Source organism: Pipistrellus kuhlii, unplaced genomic scaffold (assembly GCF_014108245.1).
Source record: "Pipistrellus kuhlii isolate mPipKuh1 unplaced genomic scaffold, mPipKuh1.p scaffold_m20_p_11, whole genome shotgun sequence".
Taxonomy (NCBI): domain Eukaryota; kingdom Metazoa; phylum Chordata; class Mammalia; order Chiroptera; family Vespertilionidae; genus Pipistrellus; species Pipistrellus kuhlii.
The window spans coordinates 29,190,972-29,206,459 of NW_023425416.1; the positions used below are offsets into that span (position 1 = coordinate 29,190,972).

Genomic DNA, 15,488 nt, shown 5'->3' on the forward strand with positions numbered 1-15,488 from the left:
ACATTCAACCGAACTATGTACCAGTGGTATTTATCACTACCATCTATATTCCTGATTAGAGTGGGGGGGGGGGGGGAGAAATAGTGGCAAAGGTCATGGATAAAAGAGGGTTTTGAGGTATAATTCAGGCATAAGGCACCTGGTCCCAATAGTCAACGGAGGATGAAGGAGAAGATGGAATAAAATAAAAAAAATAGCTGAGATTTCTAGCTTAGACATTTGTGTGTTGTAACAAACTAAAACCAAAGTTCAAATTTCAACTAAGCCATTTGCTGTGGAAATCTGGACGACGATTTAACCCCTTTGAGCAGTAAGTTCTCCTTTGGCAAAATGGAGACAGTCATATGTATCTCCGAGAATTGTTGGAGATTTATCTAATTGAAAAAGACCTAATTCTGAATCAGATTGGATGCTAAATTAACCAGGATTGTGCTTGATAAATGTAATAAAATGTGGCGTAAATAGTACAGGCATACCTATTCTATTGCAATTCCTTATTTCACTTCACAGGTGTTGTGTTTTTTACAAATTGAAGGCAAAAACCTTCCTCCAGCAAAAAGACTAAAACTCACTTATTGCATTAGTCTGGAACCAAATCTGCAGTATCTCTGAGGTATGCCTACATAGAATATGGGTAGAACGATCCCACAGAAAATACAGATTTCCTTCCAGGACACATGAAAAAAGCTTATGAAAATTGAAGACATGTTGGGCCACAAAGAAAGTTTCAAAAATTCTGAAGTGTCAATCTTAAAAAAAAAAAAAAATCGGAATATAAATGCCAGAAGTTTATAAAACAACTGAAGAAAGACAGCTATCATATACATGTTTAGAAATGAATTGATTCATGGATTTAAAAAGCCAATAATTAAATAAACTGGTTAAAAGGTTACTAAACAGAATGTATAAAGAACTCTAATAGCCCAACAGAAAAATGGTTAACAGACTGGAAGATGCCCAAGGTCATTGCACTGTAGTATTCAGTGAAAGGCAAATTGAAATGATGAGATACCATTCCACACCTCCATATTGCCTTTTTTTTTTTTTTTTTTAATCTGACAGTTTCAAACAAGTGGCTGGAATATGGGGCACCAGGGACTCATATCCACAGTTGTGGGAATGAGAATTTACTACTTTGGGAAACAATCTGATATGATTTTTTAAAGATTAAGATGGAAAAATAGACATGCCCCAGGACACAGCAATTCTATTCCTGACCATTGGTAAGGATCCCTACTTTCTTATGCTAAAAGGCACCCACCCAAGATTAGATGATGCCAAGATCAGTGATCTTTGATATGATTGTTAGGAAGGATGGCTCTGGCTTATAGGAGAAAGATGCTGCTGTGCCCAATCTGACCTCTTGTTCTTTGCAGATGGAGGCTGGAGGGCTAGGTAGAAACTTGGAAGGAATAATTTTATTTCACTTTCCTTTAGTAGTTCTTACCTTAGGGATTGATTCTTCTGCTTGCTTATTTTTTATTTATTTTTTTAAACATTTTTTATTGATTTTGTACAGAGAGGAAGGGAGAGAGAGAATTAGAAACATCGATGAGAGAGAGTCATCGATCAGCTGCCTCTTGCACACCCCCTACTGGGGTTGTGCCAGCAACCAAGGTACATGCCCTTGACTGGAATCGAACCCGGGACCTTTCGGTCCCCAAGCCGACGCTCTATCCATTGAGCCAAACCGGTTTCGGCTGCTTGCTTATTTTTAAGGCCTCTCTCTTTCATGTTGTTGGATTCTTTAGAAGTTGGGTAATTCTCAATTGCTCATATAGCAAATGAAGATATAGATTGGATAGTTTGGATATGGTAGCTGGAGTGTATTTCCTTAGCGTACGTGAGAATTTCTATTCACCTCGTGAGGAAAGCCAGTGCCCTGGTGTCTGTGAGTTACTGGAGCACTGTTGCACTTCCCTAATCCAGATATCCACTCTAGTATCTTGCTTATGAAAATTCCCGTTATAGAGGGCTGTACTTGGGTACTAACCTCGGAGATGCATATGGGTTTATCTTTCCAATGGCAGATGAGGGGACACTAACCAGCTATCCCAGCATCCTTTAGATGAATTTCTGACTGATCACCTCCAGTGGTTGTTCTCCCAGCCTTCCTTTGATTGGATGTGAGCATTGTCTAGGGGTACTTCTGATGAAACTCATGATTTACAGACAGTGAGTAATGTCCTCTCCTCTGTCCATGGGAGTTATAGTTCCTCTAACTGCCACTAGGTTGCTGCTGCAGAAGACCAAAGAAAACCAAGGACACTTCTGAGAAAAAAAGGAAGGACACTGTTTAATACACCAGCGGACTCAGGGAACAGTCTTCCAAATCTGAGTGAAGGAACCCGCACGGGGTTTTTTCTTTATATCCCCCTCCCTGTGATCTTTGCCCCACAAACATAGATTATGCTTCCGGTCCTTTTCTCAGGCCTTGCAAGAAGGCCCCCAGGTGTTGGGAGATCTCCCGGTCATATCTGATGGTCTGGCCTGGCACTAGTATTAATAACCCTCCCTCCAGGGCAGTGCACTGTTCACCATAACAGGTTCTGCAAGACCAGTATTTGGGAAGGAGAGAGGAACTTAATTATAGGTTATTAGGAATGTACACTGAGCTTGCTGGCTTGGATTCAGGTCACTAGCCCCGAATATCAGGGTTACATTGGAATTAGTCCTTTTAGCCTTCTCATTGCCATCTGCATTTTATCATCCCAAACTCATGTTCTGAGCTTCTGGCAGCACCGCTCTTGGCTTTCCAACATTGAAATGGATGTATTTTCATTCTGTGTTTCTTACGACATTTCAGTAGGATTTGTGGGAGAAGGACAATAAGTCTTTGTAATCGACCATTTCTTTTCTCTTGTCTAGATCAGGACAGTCCAATCCAACCTTTTATCTCCAGAAGGGCTTTCAAGGATATGTACTCAGAAAAAAACCACCTGGTTCACTTCTTCCTAAAGCACATAAGGTGTGGTAATGATACATTGTAATACAAGTGCATTAATACATTCTTTGTTGACAAATAAATGCATTTTATAGACACAAAAACAATTTAAATTGCTTTTAAAAGTCACCTCGTGATTATTAAATAATAGAAAATTCATTTTATTTCTTAGATAAAAATTTCGCTTAAATTGTATTTCCCATTTGTGTTTTGAAAAAGGATTTGAGGCTGAAATTAAGTCTACAGGCTATTAATATCAGACAACATCCAGACGTCATGTGGATTTAAATCCTTTTTGTACAGTTGGCTATAAATATAGTCATCAAGAGAATATTTTCAGTGCCACTCATTTATAGATACATTGCACCTTGATTCTATATTTAAATTGTTTTTAAAAGCACATTATATCTTATATCTATTCACTGACTTATTCTAAAATATTTGCTATAACAATCCCCTGATATTTTGGTGATAAAAAGAAATATTTGAATATCATTTAATAGTATTTTCTAAATACTATACTTATAATTATAAAATACTTTTTAATTGAGGCTTTCTATTTTCAGAAAACATGAATATTTAGAGAAGAAAATGAAAGAAGAAAGAAACCAAAGTCCTGGAGAACATTAATATTTATAATTACAGTATTATTATTATCATGTATAATAGGTGCTTCCCAGGTCCAGCTGACTTCCCAGACCTTTGAGGGGTGGGCTTAATAGCATAGTAATGGGAAATGCTGATTCTGACTTTCTTGGTTCCTAACATATTCCCAGATACATGAAGTAACTTGGATGCTTAAGATTAAAAAAAAAAGTTGGGTAACTTTTAAAAAAAATCCTTACCTGAGGATATGTGGGTTGTTTTTTTTTTTGTTTTTTTGTTTTGTTTGTTTTTTTTTGTGTGTGTGTGTGTGTGTGTGTGTGTTTTAGAAAGGAGGGGATATAAAGGGAGGGGAGAAAGGAGGGATTCAGACAAGGAGGAAAGAGGGAGGGAGGGAGAGAGACATTGATTGGTTGCTTCCCACACACACACCCTTACCTGGGATTAAACCCACAACCTGGGTATGTGCCCTGATCAGAATAGAACCTGCAACCTTTTGGGGTACAGCATGATGCTCTAACCAATTGAACCACCCAGCCAGGGCAAGTTGGGTAACTTTTATGAAACTTAACATGACATGGCTGAAGGAGAATCCCTACCTATCAGCGATTTATGCCCCAATAAACAGCTCTTCTTGATGCTCTTTTTTATAACATCCTCCCGCAAGACATTGAGCACAACATAATGCTCTCAGCTCAAGGATCTGGAGTACTTTGTTTCAAGTCCCTTTATTTTTCCCAGATCTGCATTGAAAAATATCAGCGCTCCCATAGTGTAATCCTCTTTGTGACTCCCTGACCCACCACCATCCCACCCCACCCCCATTTCCCAGGACCAAGGTGGTTCTAAACATTTCTTCCTACAGCCATTGGCACTGCTGGCTTCTCTCGCAGTGGTCATAGGTTTAGTCACTGCCCTGCTCTAGTTATTGCAGCAATAGCTGCTTTATCCGTGCTGTCCAAGTGAGCATGGTTTCTTCTCCTGAGGAGGGACCAGGAGCACCACAGGGCAAGGGGACTTTGCTTGCAGATGAGTCGGCATCACAGTTCTCTGTAAGCTGTGTCCTCAGGTCCTGAGTGAAAGGCCCATATTGTTAGCTCACAAGTAGTTACTAAACTGTTCTGGTTGAGGAGGCCCACGCTTCTCACTACCTTATTTGGGCTCCTGTTTCAGTACCAGCTTGCTTCATGTTGCCTCCTTTTCCAAAAGATATCTTTAGTTGTACAGCAGCTTCAATTACCCGGAAGCATCCCATGCCCTGCCTTGGACACAAGCACCTCCATTGATCTCCAGAAGGAGCAGTTGATTTTTCCTTCTCCAAGTACCCACTGGCCCCTGGAGCTGACTGTGCCAAGAGCATTAGAATAGAGACTTGCCTGAGCCCCCTGGGGAGACATGAGAGAGACAGAGTAAGCCAGTGATCAGGGAACTGCTGAGAACAAAGAGATGTTTATGATAATACCTGTGAAATATTGTGATCAGCATCGGTTGCCTTCATATATTCAGAACCATGAATATGCCTATCCTAGTTAGCATAATTTATCATGTCTTAGTGCTGGCCTAATTTAGTGCTGCACAAAACTACATTTAAGGAAAATAATAAGGAAATTATTATCCTCTGGGTCATTTAAAAATTGAATTGTAGCCTTAATATTAGCTCACAAGTAGTTATTAAATGTCTGTGTCTCTGATTTGTAATAATATGTCATCCTATTTAGATTGATAGAGAATTTAAAGTCCAGAAAGCTTTGTTTTCTATTGGATTTCCTGTTCCCAAGCCTTTATTGTACTGCAGCGATGCTTCTGTCATTGGAACAGAATTTTATGTGATGGAACATGTGCAGGTAAATTAATGCAATATTGCTTTGTTGTTCTTTTATTTTCAATTAATAAATTAGATGTTAATAAATAATAGTTTATTAATCATTTTAGGTCATTAGTTTGCTTTGCAAACTTTTAATTTCAGCATAATATTTTCCTCTAGGTGTCAGTAAAGAGCTATTTGTAATGGTAATACCAAAATTGTCCAGAAAAGTAGTGGGGGGGAGAAACTCCAAATAATAAATCAGTCCATTAGGATGATACATTTAAATTTTTTAAAAGCTTTTTCTTTTTGTTTTTATTTTTTTAATATATTTTATTCATTTTTTTTACAGATAGGAAGGGAGATGGATAGAAAATTAGAAACATCGATGAGAGAGAAACATCAATCAGCTGCCTCCTGCACACCCCCTACTGTGGATGTGCCTGCAACCAAAGTACACACCCTTGGCTGGAATCAAACCTGGGACCTTTCAGTCCACAGGCCGACGCTCTATCCACTGAGCCAAACCAATTAAGGCAAAGCTTTTTCTTGTTGTAAAATATAACCTGAAAGTCATTTTTGTCCTTTAAGTTCACCTTGGCATATCTTTGCATTTTCCATCTGATATTATATACTCTTATATCAGACCTGTTTCACTTATGAACATTTTTCTAGTATATTCTACAAATAATTGGTTTTGGCTGCAAAACTGTCATCCTTTTGTTTTGTCAGCAGTAGGGAATGGTGACACTGCGAAGAGTTAGTATGAAAAGATTTACTTTGGTTTAAATTATCTATTGTAATTGCTTTCATAGGGTCGAATTTTTCGTGATATCACAATTCCTGGAGTTAGCCCAGCAGAACGCGCAGCCATATATGTAGCCATGATAGAAACCTTGGCTCGGTTACATTCTTTGAATATAAACTCATTGCAGCTGGAAGGATACGGTATAAGTGCCGGGTACTGCAAAAGACAGGTAAGGAATCCACATACAGAGCTCTTTTCCTCAAGTTCTTAAAATAATACACATTATTAGTCAAAATAAAAACCTATTACTTTATACTTTTCTGATACTTTGGTTCTAACATTTAAAATACTTTATTTAAAAATTGGCTTTTAGAGAAAGGAGGGGGGGTGGAAAAAGAGAACTGTGTAGGAAACATGATCAGTTGCCTTCCACACACACCCGGACCAGGTATGGAGCCTGCGGCCTGGGTATATGCTTTGACCAGGTATCGAATTGCCACCTTTTGGTGTATGGGACGAGGCTCTAACCAACTGAGCAACCCAGCCAGGGCAGCTCTTTCTTATCTACTAAAAGAGTAATATGCAAGTTGACTGTCACTCCAACACACAAGATGGCTGCCCCCATGTAGACACAAGATGTCTGCCACAAGATGGCCAGCAGGGAGGGCAGTTGGGAGAGACCAGGCCTGCAAGGTAGGGCAGTTTGGGGGCAACTAGGCCTACAGGGGAGGGCAGTAGGGGGAGACCAGGTCTGCAGGGGAGGGCAGTGGTGGGGGAGGGACACAGGCCTGCAGGAGAGGGCAGTTGGGAGGGACCAGGCCTGCAGGGGAGAGTAATTGGGGAGGACCAGGCCTGCAGAGGAGGGCAGTTGGGGGCAACCAGGCCTGCAAGGGAGAGCAATTGGGGGGAGGAGGTGGCGGGAAACAGGCCTTCAGGAGAGGACAGTTTGGGGTGAACAGGCTGGCAGGGGAAGGCAGTTAGGGTGCCAAGCCAGCAGAGGAGCAGTTAGGCGTCAATCAAGCTGGCAGGGGAGTGGTTAGGGGGTTATCTGGCTGGCAGGTAGAAGCAGTTAGGGTTAATCAGGCAGGCAGGCAAACAAAGTTAGAAGCTAGCAGTCCTGGATTGTGAAAGGGATGTTCCACATTGGAGAGGGTGCCGGCTGGGCTGAAGGACACACACCCCTTCCCTCCTCCCACTGTGCACAAATTTCATGCATCGGGCCTCTAGTATTTAATAATAGCCTTTAGTTTGACTTGTTTTAAAGATAAAATAACTTTATATTCTAGGATTAGATTTTGTTTATCAAACTTTTGAAAGGGACAGAATATAAATTCAAGACTGTTTCAGATTTTCATTTAATTTGCCAACATATTTTTATACAATTTTTCCCTTTTAAATTAGGTTAACATATTTATTAAGCATCATTGTGTTTATATCTTAAATACTGTGTTAAATATTAAGAAAATAGAAATACATTCTTTTGTCAATGGAACTATAGTCATTTTAAGAAACCTATTCATGAATTTTACTTACATGAAACTTGAAAATGTTATAAAAAGAGTATGTAATCTAGTAGCAAATTGTTTGGTATGCATCATGAGAGCTGTTCTATTCAGATGGTAGATATCAGTATACCCTTGCTTGAGCTTCCAGAGAGAGACATATCATACACTGTGTATTTAAGGAAGGATAAAATCTATACTGATAGGGAAGAGAGATGGTGAGTATTTCAAATCAAAGGAACAGCAAGAACAGATATGAATGGACCTGTTTTCCTTTGTATACATGTCTTTTTGAGGGAGTTGAGGGGAAAGAAAAGAGAACTAAGGTTTTGTTTTGTTTTTAAGAAAAAATATTTTTATTGATTTAGAGAGAAAGGAGTGGGAGAGAGCTATAGAAACATCAATGATGGGAGAAAATTATTGATAGGCTGCTTCCTGCACATTCCCTATTGGGGATCGAGCCTGCAACCCAGGCATGTGCCCTTGACTGGAATCAAACCTGGGATCCTTCAGTCCGCAAGCCGACGCTCTATCCCCTGAGCCAAACCAGCTAGGGGTGAGAACTAAGGTTTGGAGAGTACTTACTATATGCCAGGTCTTTTTCATTTTTGTGAGAGCCGTAAGACATTATTACTCCCATTCTATAGATGGGGGTACAGGTTTTCAGGTCTCAAAACACAAATGGCTTAGATATAATTTAAATCCAGGTTCATATGATTTCAAACAAATATCTTTACTGCACTAAATTGAACAGAGATAACCTCGAGGAGTGGAGAGACCATTATAAGCAGGTGTCTCCACTACTTATATAATAATATGGTCTCAATTGATAGAGGACTTTGAGAATAGGTTGATTTGTTTACATTTGAGTCTAAGAACAATAAAAAGTCTTTATACTTCTCATACCTGTAATGCATTTAGAAGATTCTATGGGTAATAAAGAATATTTAAATGAAAAGTAAAAAAATTCCCTTCTTCTAGTCTCATATTTCCTTTTTCAAGGGTTGCTGCTTGTGACCCTTCTATAATTTATTTTTCTGTGCTTATGTGTGTGCGTGTGTGTGTGCATGCACACGTGTGTGTGTGCATTCTTTTTTTTTCAAAATAGTTGCTTAATAAAAAGAGCCAACATCTCTTGATTCCTAGGCCAGTATTTTGTTTATATGTGTGATTAAAAAAAAATCTGTATAAGTATAATGGAACTAGATGGAAGAAAGATTTAAATGTTTATGTTTTTAGGCTGATATAAGCATCATAGGCATTTCTCTTGAGCATTTAAAAATAAAACCAACTTTGATATAATTGAATTTTGTTTGAATTTTAGAACTGCTGGATTTTATACTTTACCTTTAGCACTATTATTTTTCTTATTTATTCTTTAGGTATCAACTTGGACAAAGCAATATCGAGCAGCAGCTCACCAGGACATTCCTGCCATGAACCAGCTCTCTGACTGGCTAATGAAAAACTTGCCAGATAATGACAATGAAGAAAATTTAATTCATGGAGATTTCAGGCTAGATAACATAATTTTCCATCCTAAAGAGGTAATATAAGTCACATTTACAATAAATTAAGAAGGTTTGATATGGGACACATGTACTAAGTAGTTGTTCCTCCCATAGTACTGAGGGAGCCCAGTCCATCTCCATTTTCCCCTACTGTCAGGACTGTCTTCACCACTCAAACTTTTAGAAATGAGTCCTGAAGATTTTCTGGCATAGTTGCCTACTTTTAAGGTGGATCTAATCCTGTTTAAATAGGATTTTCTAATTTACACATATGTGCTCTTTACTTCAACGACATTTTCCATCTAAAAATATTAGCTTATCCATGTTTACAGTTCTTTCTTCTGGCTCATTTTAATTTCATTTTACTATCTCATGAAGAATTTTTCATTTGTTATTTTAACATCAGTGAGGACAGAATTCCAAAAGCCTCTTTTGAAACCTGGAAAGAATTGCATGAGATTTATGTAAACTTGCTCTGTGTAATGTACACAGTGTAGTCTTTATAGAGTAAAAACAAATAAAAAATTATAACCTCCTCCACTGGGCACCAACAATAAGGCCTAGGATTGGAAGCGTATGGTGTGGATGAGGTAACTACTTCTGTTCTCTCTTACCACCTATATTTTAGGCAAGACACGTGGCCCTTAGTATTCTGACATTAATGTGAAGGTTTTACAGTTCCCTAAATTATGACAGCAATGCACTATAAACTGCATTGCTGTCATAATTCAAAGTAGTACTATATCATTTGCAGGTTCAAATATAGTATAAACACATGTGAGCACAGTCACCAGCAAGACAAATTTTTTCCTAGAAAAGTCAATTTGGATATTAAAATTATGTAAATATATGTAATTATATGTGTGTGTAACCTTTTGTTAATGGCACTGATGAATTCTTATTTCTAACTTTGTTAAATATAGAGGAGAATTTAAAATGTTAACTTATAACCTGGAAAAATTATAAAAGTTTATAACTTAAAACATAGCAGGATCTAACCTGTATTTTACCTATACCATTTGATTCATTAATATGTTAGAGCCTTTTATAAGACGTCTGAGTCCTCTATATGTTCTGTAACTATAGTTCTATTATATTCACTACTTAAGCAAAGAAAGAAAAATTCAGACTGAGATCTCCTGAATTATGTGTTGTCTTCCAAGGTATTTAAATTTTAGGATGAGCATAATATACTGAAAGTAATGACTTACTCAGTTACCGTAGTATCAAAAAGTTATTCCTTCATTATATTTAAACACATATTAGAAAATTATTTCTTATAGAATTAAAATTGACCAACAGATATCATCTTCTTTTGGACAAGCAGAATATTCAGTAGTTGGGGAGAGGTTTTGTTTTTTTTTTAAGAACTTTCTTTAGTGGCATAGCTTTCAGCTAGTTAGCTGCACTAGTGATTTGGTAGCTATATAATTACTTTTAATGTTTTAGGATTATTTAGTAGCTATTAAGATGTCTTGTACTTTGTATTTAGTAATCCCATAACCAAATGGGATTTAATCAATTTCTGCCTCCTACAACTATTACAGCTAATTTTTTATGAAAGTAACATGTGGTTGGCAGAGTACAAGTCAACTAGCATTTATTTATTACCAGTTATGTGCTCTGACACATGATTTTGTAAAGGAAATATAGCTCTTAATATGCTCAAAATACCAATGGAGATAAAACATACTCAGGAAATGACTGAGAACAATATTACCCAAGCACTAAAGTGTATCAAACAATCTATATATATAAAAGCCTAAGTGACTATTACAACTGGTCAATGACTGGTTGCTATGATGCCCACTGACCACTAGGGAGCAGATAATTAATGCAGGAGCTGCCCTCTAATGGTCAGTGTGCTTCCACAGCCAACCTCCCATGGTCCCTCTCCCTGGGATAGGCCCCAATTGGGACTGGGCGAGATGGCCCTGATGGCCCCGATTGCCAGCCAGGCCAAGGGACCCCATCCGTGCATGAATCTGTGAATTATAAGAGTAGTCAAAGAGGGAAAAGTACCCACTGTGGACTGGCACTAAGAGTTATAAAACTTTAGACTTTAGTCAATATTCTCTTTCCCACTTCATTTTTAAAATGTCACAAATAAATAGAATATTAGACTTTTCTTTTGTATGCAGGCACTCCACAAATTGGAGTTGAAATGTGCATGTATTCACCAGTATATATTTATGGGAATACTAGAGGCGCGATGCATGAAATTTGTGCAAGGGGGTTGGCCCCGGCTGCTCTGCCCTCGCACTCACAGCTCGGGCTTTGTCTGGAATGTCTTCTGGACTGTCATCCGGAAGGTCATCCAGATGGTCGTTCTTTTGTTCTAATTAGCATATTAGTTCAATCATCCTATATAGGATGATTGAAAGCTTTTTAATTTTTCCCTTAAGTGTAAGGATTTAATTTTTTTTTAACCTTTGCCTGTAAAGTCTATATGGTAGGTCCTCAATAAGTGAAGATCTACTAAACTGAGTGCTCCTTTAAAGCAGCAACTGTATCTTATTCATTTATGTAGCACATGGCTACGTGTTTCTGAATGAATCCATATTGAAGGAATTGATTTTAGTTAATCACTAAGTTACTATTTCCATCTCATATATTTTATGCTTAATTTTTTCTATAGTAGTGTGACCCTAAAGCAAATTATTATTTTTTTTTTCAGCAGCTTTGGAAATTCTTACACTTCACTGCAATGTAGTATTACACTCTATGACATAGTTTTTTTTGTTTTTGTTTTTTTTTAAGACTATTTTTATTTATTAAGTCAAGTGGCATAATTACCAAATAAATTAATGTGGAGGGGAGCAAGGCACTCCCTATTATTCTATTCTATTCTATTCTATTCTATTCTATTCTATTCTATTCTATTCTTTCTTTCCCATTCTTTCCCATTCTATTCTTTTTTTTTAAATATATTTTATTGATTTTTTTTTTTTGCCCCCCTCCCTCCCTCCCATACATACTCTCCTTCCCCAGAGTTTTATGTCCATTGGTTGTACTTATATGCATGTACACAAGTCCTTCGGTTGATCTATTATCTCCCCCAGATCTTCCTCCCCTCCCTACTGTAATTTGACAGTCTGCCTGTTGCTCTAAAGCAAATTATTTAACTCTTCTGTTCCTAAATTTTTAACTTTTTATTTTGAAATAATTATAGACTCAGAAGAAATTGTAAAAATAGTATAGAACTATTCGATGTTCCCATCATCCAGATTCCCAAATGATTTCACACAACTATAGTATTGTATATTATCAAATCCAGGAAATTCACATTGTGTGTGTGCCTTTTAAATTGGGAGGCAGGGGGAGATTTCAGGGTTCTGTTTTTTGTCATCTTTTCTAATACTGACTATCTGTTCTTCAGAAAAAATATTAAGGTAAAAGTAAATATTCCATAATACTTATTAAAATGTAAACAATGGTTGTAAGGGATGAAATTATAAGAAACTTGAAAGTTATACATTTCTGTAATATCTAAGTTTTGAGGTTTTATTGGTGTTTTTTTTCTTTTCTGTTTTTCTTTTTTAAAACATCATGTTTTATTTTTATCATCAAAAAACCTAGCAATTATGAAAGAAAGCAAAAACAATTTTAAGTGATAAACCTTCCAGGAATTTGTGTGTTTAGCCAGTAAAGGGTTACTAAAGTTTATAGCAAACTAAAGTATGTTACTTAATTTTCCAATCCCTAGTTATTTTCCATTTATTTTTTGTAAAGTATTTGAAACATGTTCAAGCATGTATTTTAGCAAAGCAACTACTCATGGAAATGTTTAAAAGAAATTCAGTTTTCCTGGAAAATACTATTAATTTTCAAAATATAAATCTTACTCATCGGCAGAGAAGTATGTAAGATTTTGGAGTTTCGTGTGAGTATTGAAAGACAAGTATTCTTTGAAACAGATAAACCATATATACTTCATTTGCATTCATTAATTAGTAGTCAGATGTATTTAAAAAAATTATACAACACTGGTTTTTTGGAAGTCATCTGCCTTGCAGTCTATATTAATTAACTTCTGAAGAAAAAAAAATGATTTGGTATGAAAAACAAAACATATTTTAATGGCTTTTTCTTTTTAATTTTCCCCATTGTCTTTAACATGTCAGTGTAGTTGGAGAAAAGCATAATTATAAATCTTAATTTTATTCCTAGGGAAGACATGGGGATTGGGTCTTTTCAACCTTTCTGTGACAGATTATTTTTCAAATACTCCTTAGTAAATGCTCCTTAGCAGTAAAGTCAGGTTCTGAACTCAGGCCTGTAGACTTCCAGGGCTGTGTAATTCTTCCTGCATTGTGCTGCTTCTCATCTCCACTGGAACTGGTTAGCTTCAGGGATCTAGCCCTGTTCACTCTCTACTTCTCTTACTTCTTTATATGTCTCCTGATGCTGAAAACTTGATTGTTCTTACTCTGGAATCCATGAACCCCTTATGACTTCATTTGATTTCTTATCCTGCCTGGCCCATATATGGCATGATGAACCACTTAAAAATTGCCTTCTTTATTATCAATTGAATTGTTATTTATTGACTGTGGATGTGTACAAGTAATATAAGAATTATAGAGTTTCCTGACCTTAGGTAAGTTGTTATTCCAGAACCCTCTCACCTCTTGACTTGACACAACCTGCAACGCTGAGCTTGAGTCATTCTGTTTTTGCTACAGAATAGTCATGGCCAGGAAGACAGATTAACTGCTATATAGTTTCATCTAATCTTCAGTTCACCTCTTAGTAACAGCTGTGATTTTTTTTTATTGCTTTTTTTTTTTTTTTACATCTTTTCCATTCTTTCTCAAGTCATTGCTTATCTTATCCAGATTCCCACTCTTAGCATATTGTGTTGCCTTGAATTTGACTCATTTTGTCTTTTTAGTCACTTTCTGGGGATTATATGCACCTTAAAGTTCTCTTGAAGTTCATTTCAGCCCTCTGTGTAATTTCTCTTTATGAAATTATTAGGTGTCATTTTTCTTAAGGCTCATTGTCAAAAAAAATTGTGACTCTTGAGCAGCTGGTTTGTTTTAATCTACGTACACTATAAACATTGTGGCTGATCATACTTCACACTACTTTATGCATAGAAAACAGCAAATATGACTACCTACACAATTATATTTGACTTAAGGCATTTAATTTTATGTAATAACCTTACTCCTAGTTTCTATTATCTTGCCCTAGCCATTTTGACTCAGTGGATAGAGCGTCGGACACTGACTGAAGTGTCCCAGGTACAATTCCTGTCAAGGACACGTACCTTGGTGGTAGGCTACTCCCTGGCCCAGGCCCTGGTTAGGACGTGTGCAGGAGACAACCAATTGATGTGTTTCTCTCTCTTCAGTGTTTCTCTCTGTCGTTCCCTCTCTCTCCCACTCCTTCTAAGAATCAATGGAAGAATGTCCTCAGGTGAGAATTTTAAAAACTGCAATTCCTATCATGTCTGTAGAGAATACTCCAATGGAGGTTCCCTTTCCTATACCCCCTCCTCCTCCTTAATCCTTTGAAGTAATGACAGCCATTGATATTAGTTTGGTGTATATCCTTTCAACTTTGAGTATTCATTTATAACCATTTTTATTTAAACAAAAATACTATACAGTCCTGGCTGGGTAGCTCAGTTGGTTAGAGCAACATCCTGACGGTAAAGATTTCAGGTTCCATCTCCAGTCAGGGCACATACAAGAAGTAACCAAAGAACCCAGCTGGCACGGCTCAGTGATTGAGTGTTGACCTATGAACCAGGGTGTCATGGTTTGATTCCCAGTCAGGACACATGCCCAGGTTGTGGCCTCGAACCCCAGTGTGAGGCATGCAGGGGCAGCCAGTAATTGATTCTCATTAGTGATGTTTCTATCTCTCTCTTTCTCCCTTCCTCTCTGAAATTAATAACAATATATTTTTAAAAATAATTAATCAATGAATGCAGAACTGAATGAAAAAACAAATTGATGTCTCTCTCTCCCCTCCCTTCTTTTCTCTCTCTCAAAATAATAATAATAATAATAATAATAATAATAATATATATGTTATTTTGCAAAATGCTTTTCTCCCTGTATTTACAGCTAAATGTCATGTTTTCTTAACATAAAAATATATATTCCCTTGTAACATATTGTTCCAAAATAGAATGAAAAAATTTTGTTTTATTCTAAATTACATGACTGTTATTTTGCTGTATGTTGCTATATAATGGTAGATTTTGTATTCATAAAACAAACCTCTTTTTTTTAACAATTTTATTTTTGTATTTATACCAAAAAATAACCTATTTTTAAAAATTGCTATTGCCATAAGATTCTAATATTTGTTATGTTGTAAGATTCATCACCAAACAAACTCTTAATTACATATGACATTT

General features: G+C 36.9%; 1 protein-coding gene across 2 annotated transcripts in view; it reads left to right on the forward strand.

The window, feature by feature from the left end:
- ACAD11 (acyl-CoA dehydrogenase family member 11) overlaps positions 1-15,488 on the forward strand; it is a 59,281-nt gene that overhangs the window by 1,061 nt on the left and 42,732 nt on the right. For both annotated transcript variants that reach the window (XM_045579285.1, XM_036431468.2), the window contains exons 2-5: positions 2,869-2,968; positions 5,266-5,391; positions 6,167-6,328; positions 8,984-9,148. In XM_045579285.1, coding sequence (XP_045435241.1) covers positions 2,869-2,968; positions 5,266-5,391; positions 6,167-6,328; positions 8,984-9,148 — 553 coding nt within the window. The remainder of the gene's footprint in view (positions 1-2,868; positions 2,969-5,265; positions 5,392-6,166; positions 6,329-8,983; positions 9,149-15,488) is intronic.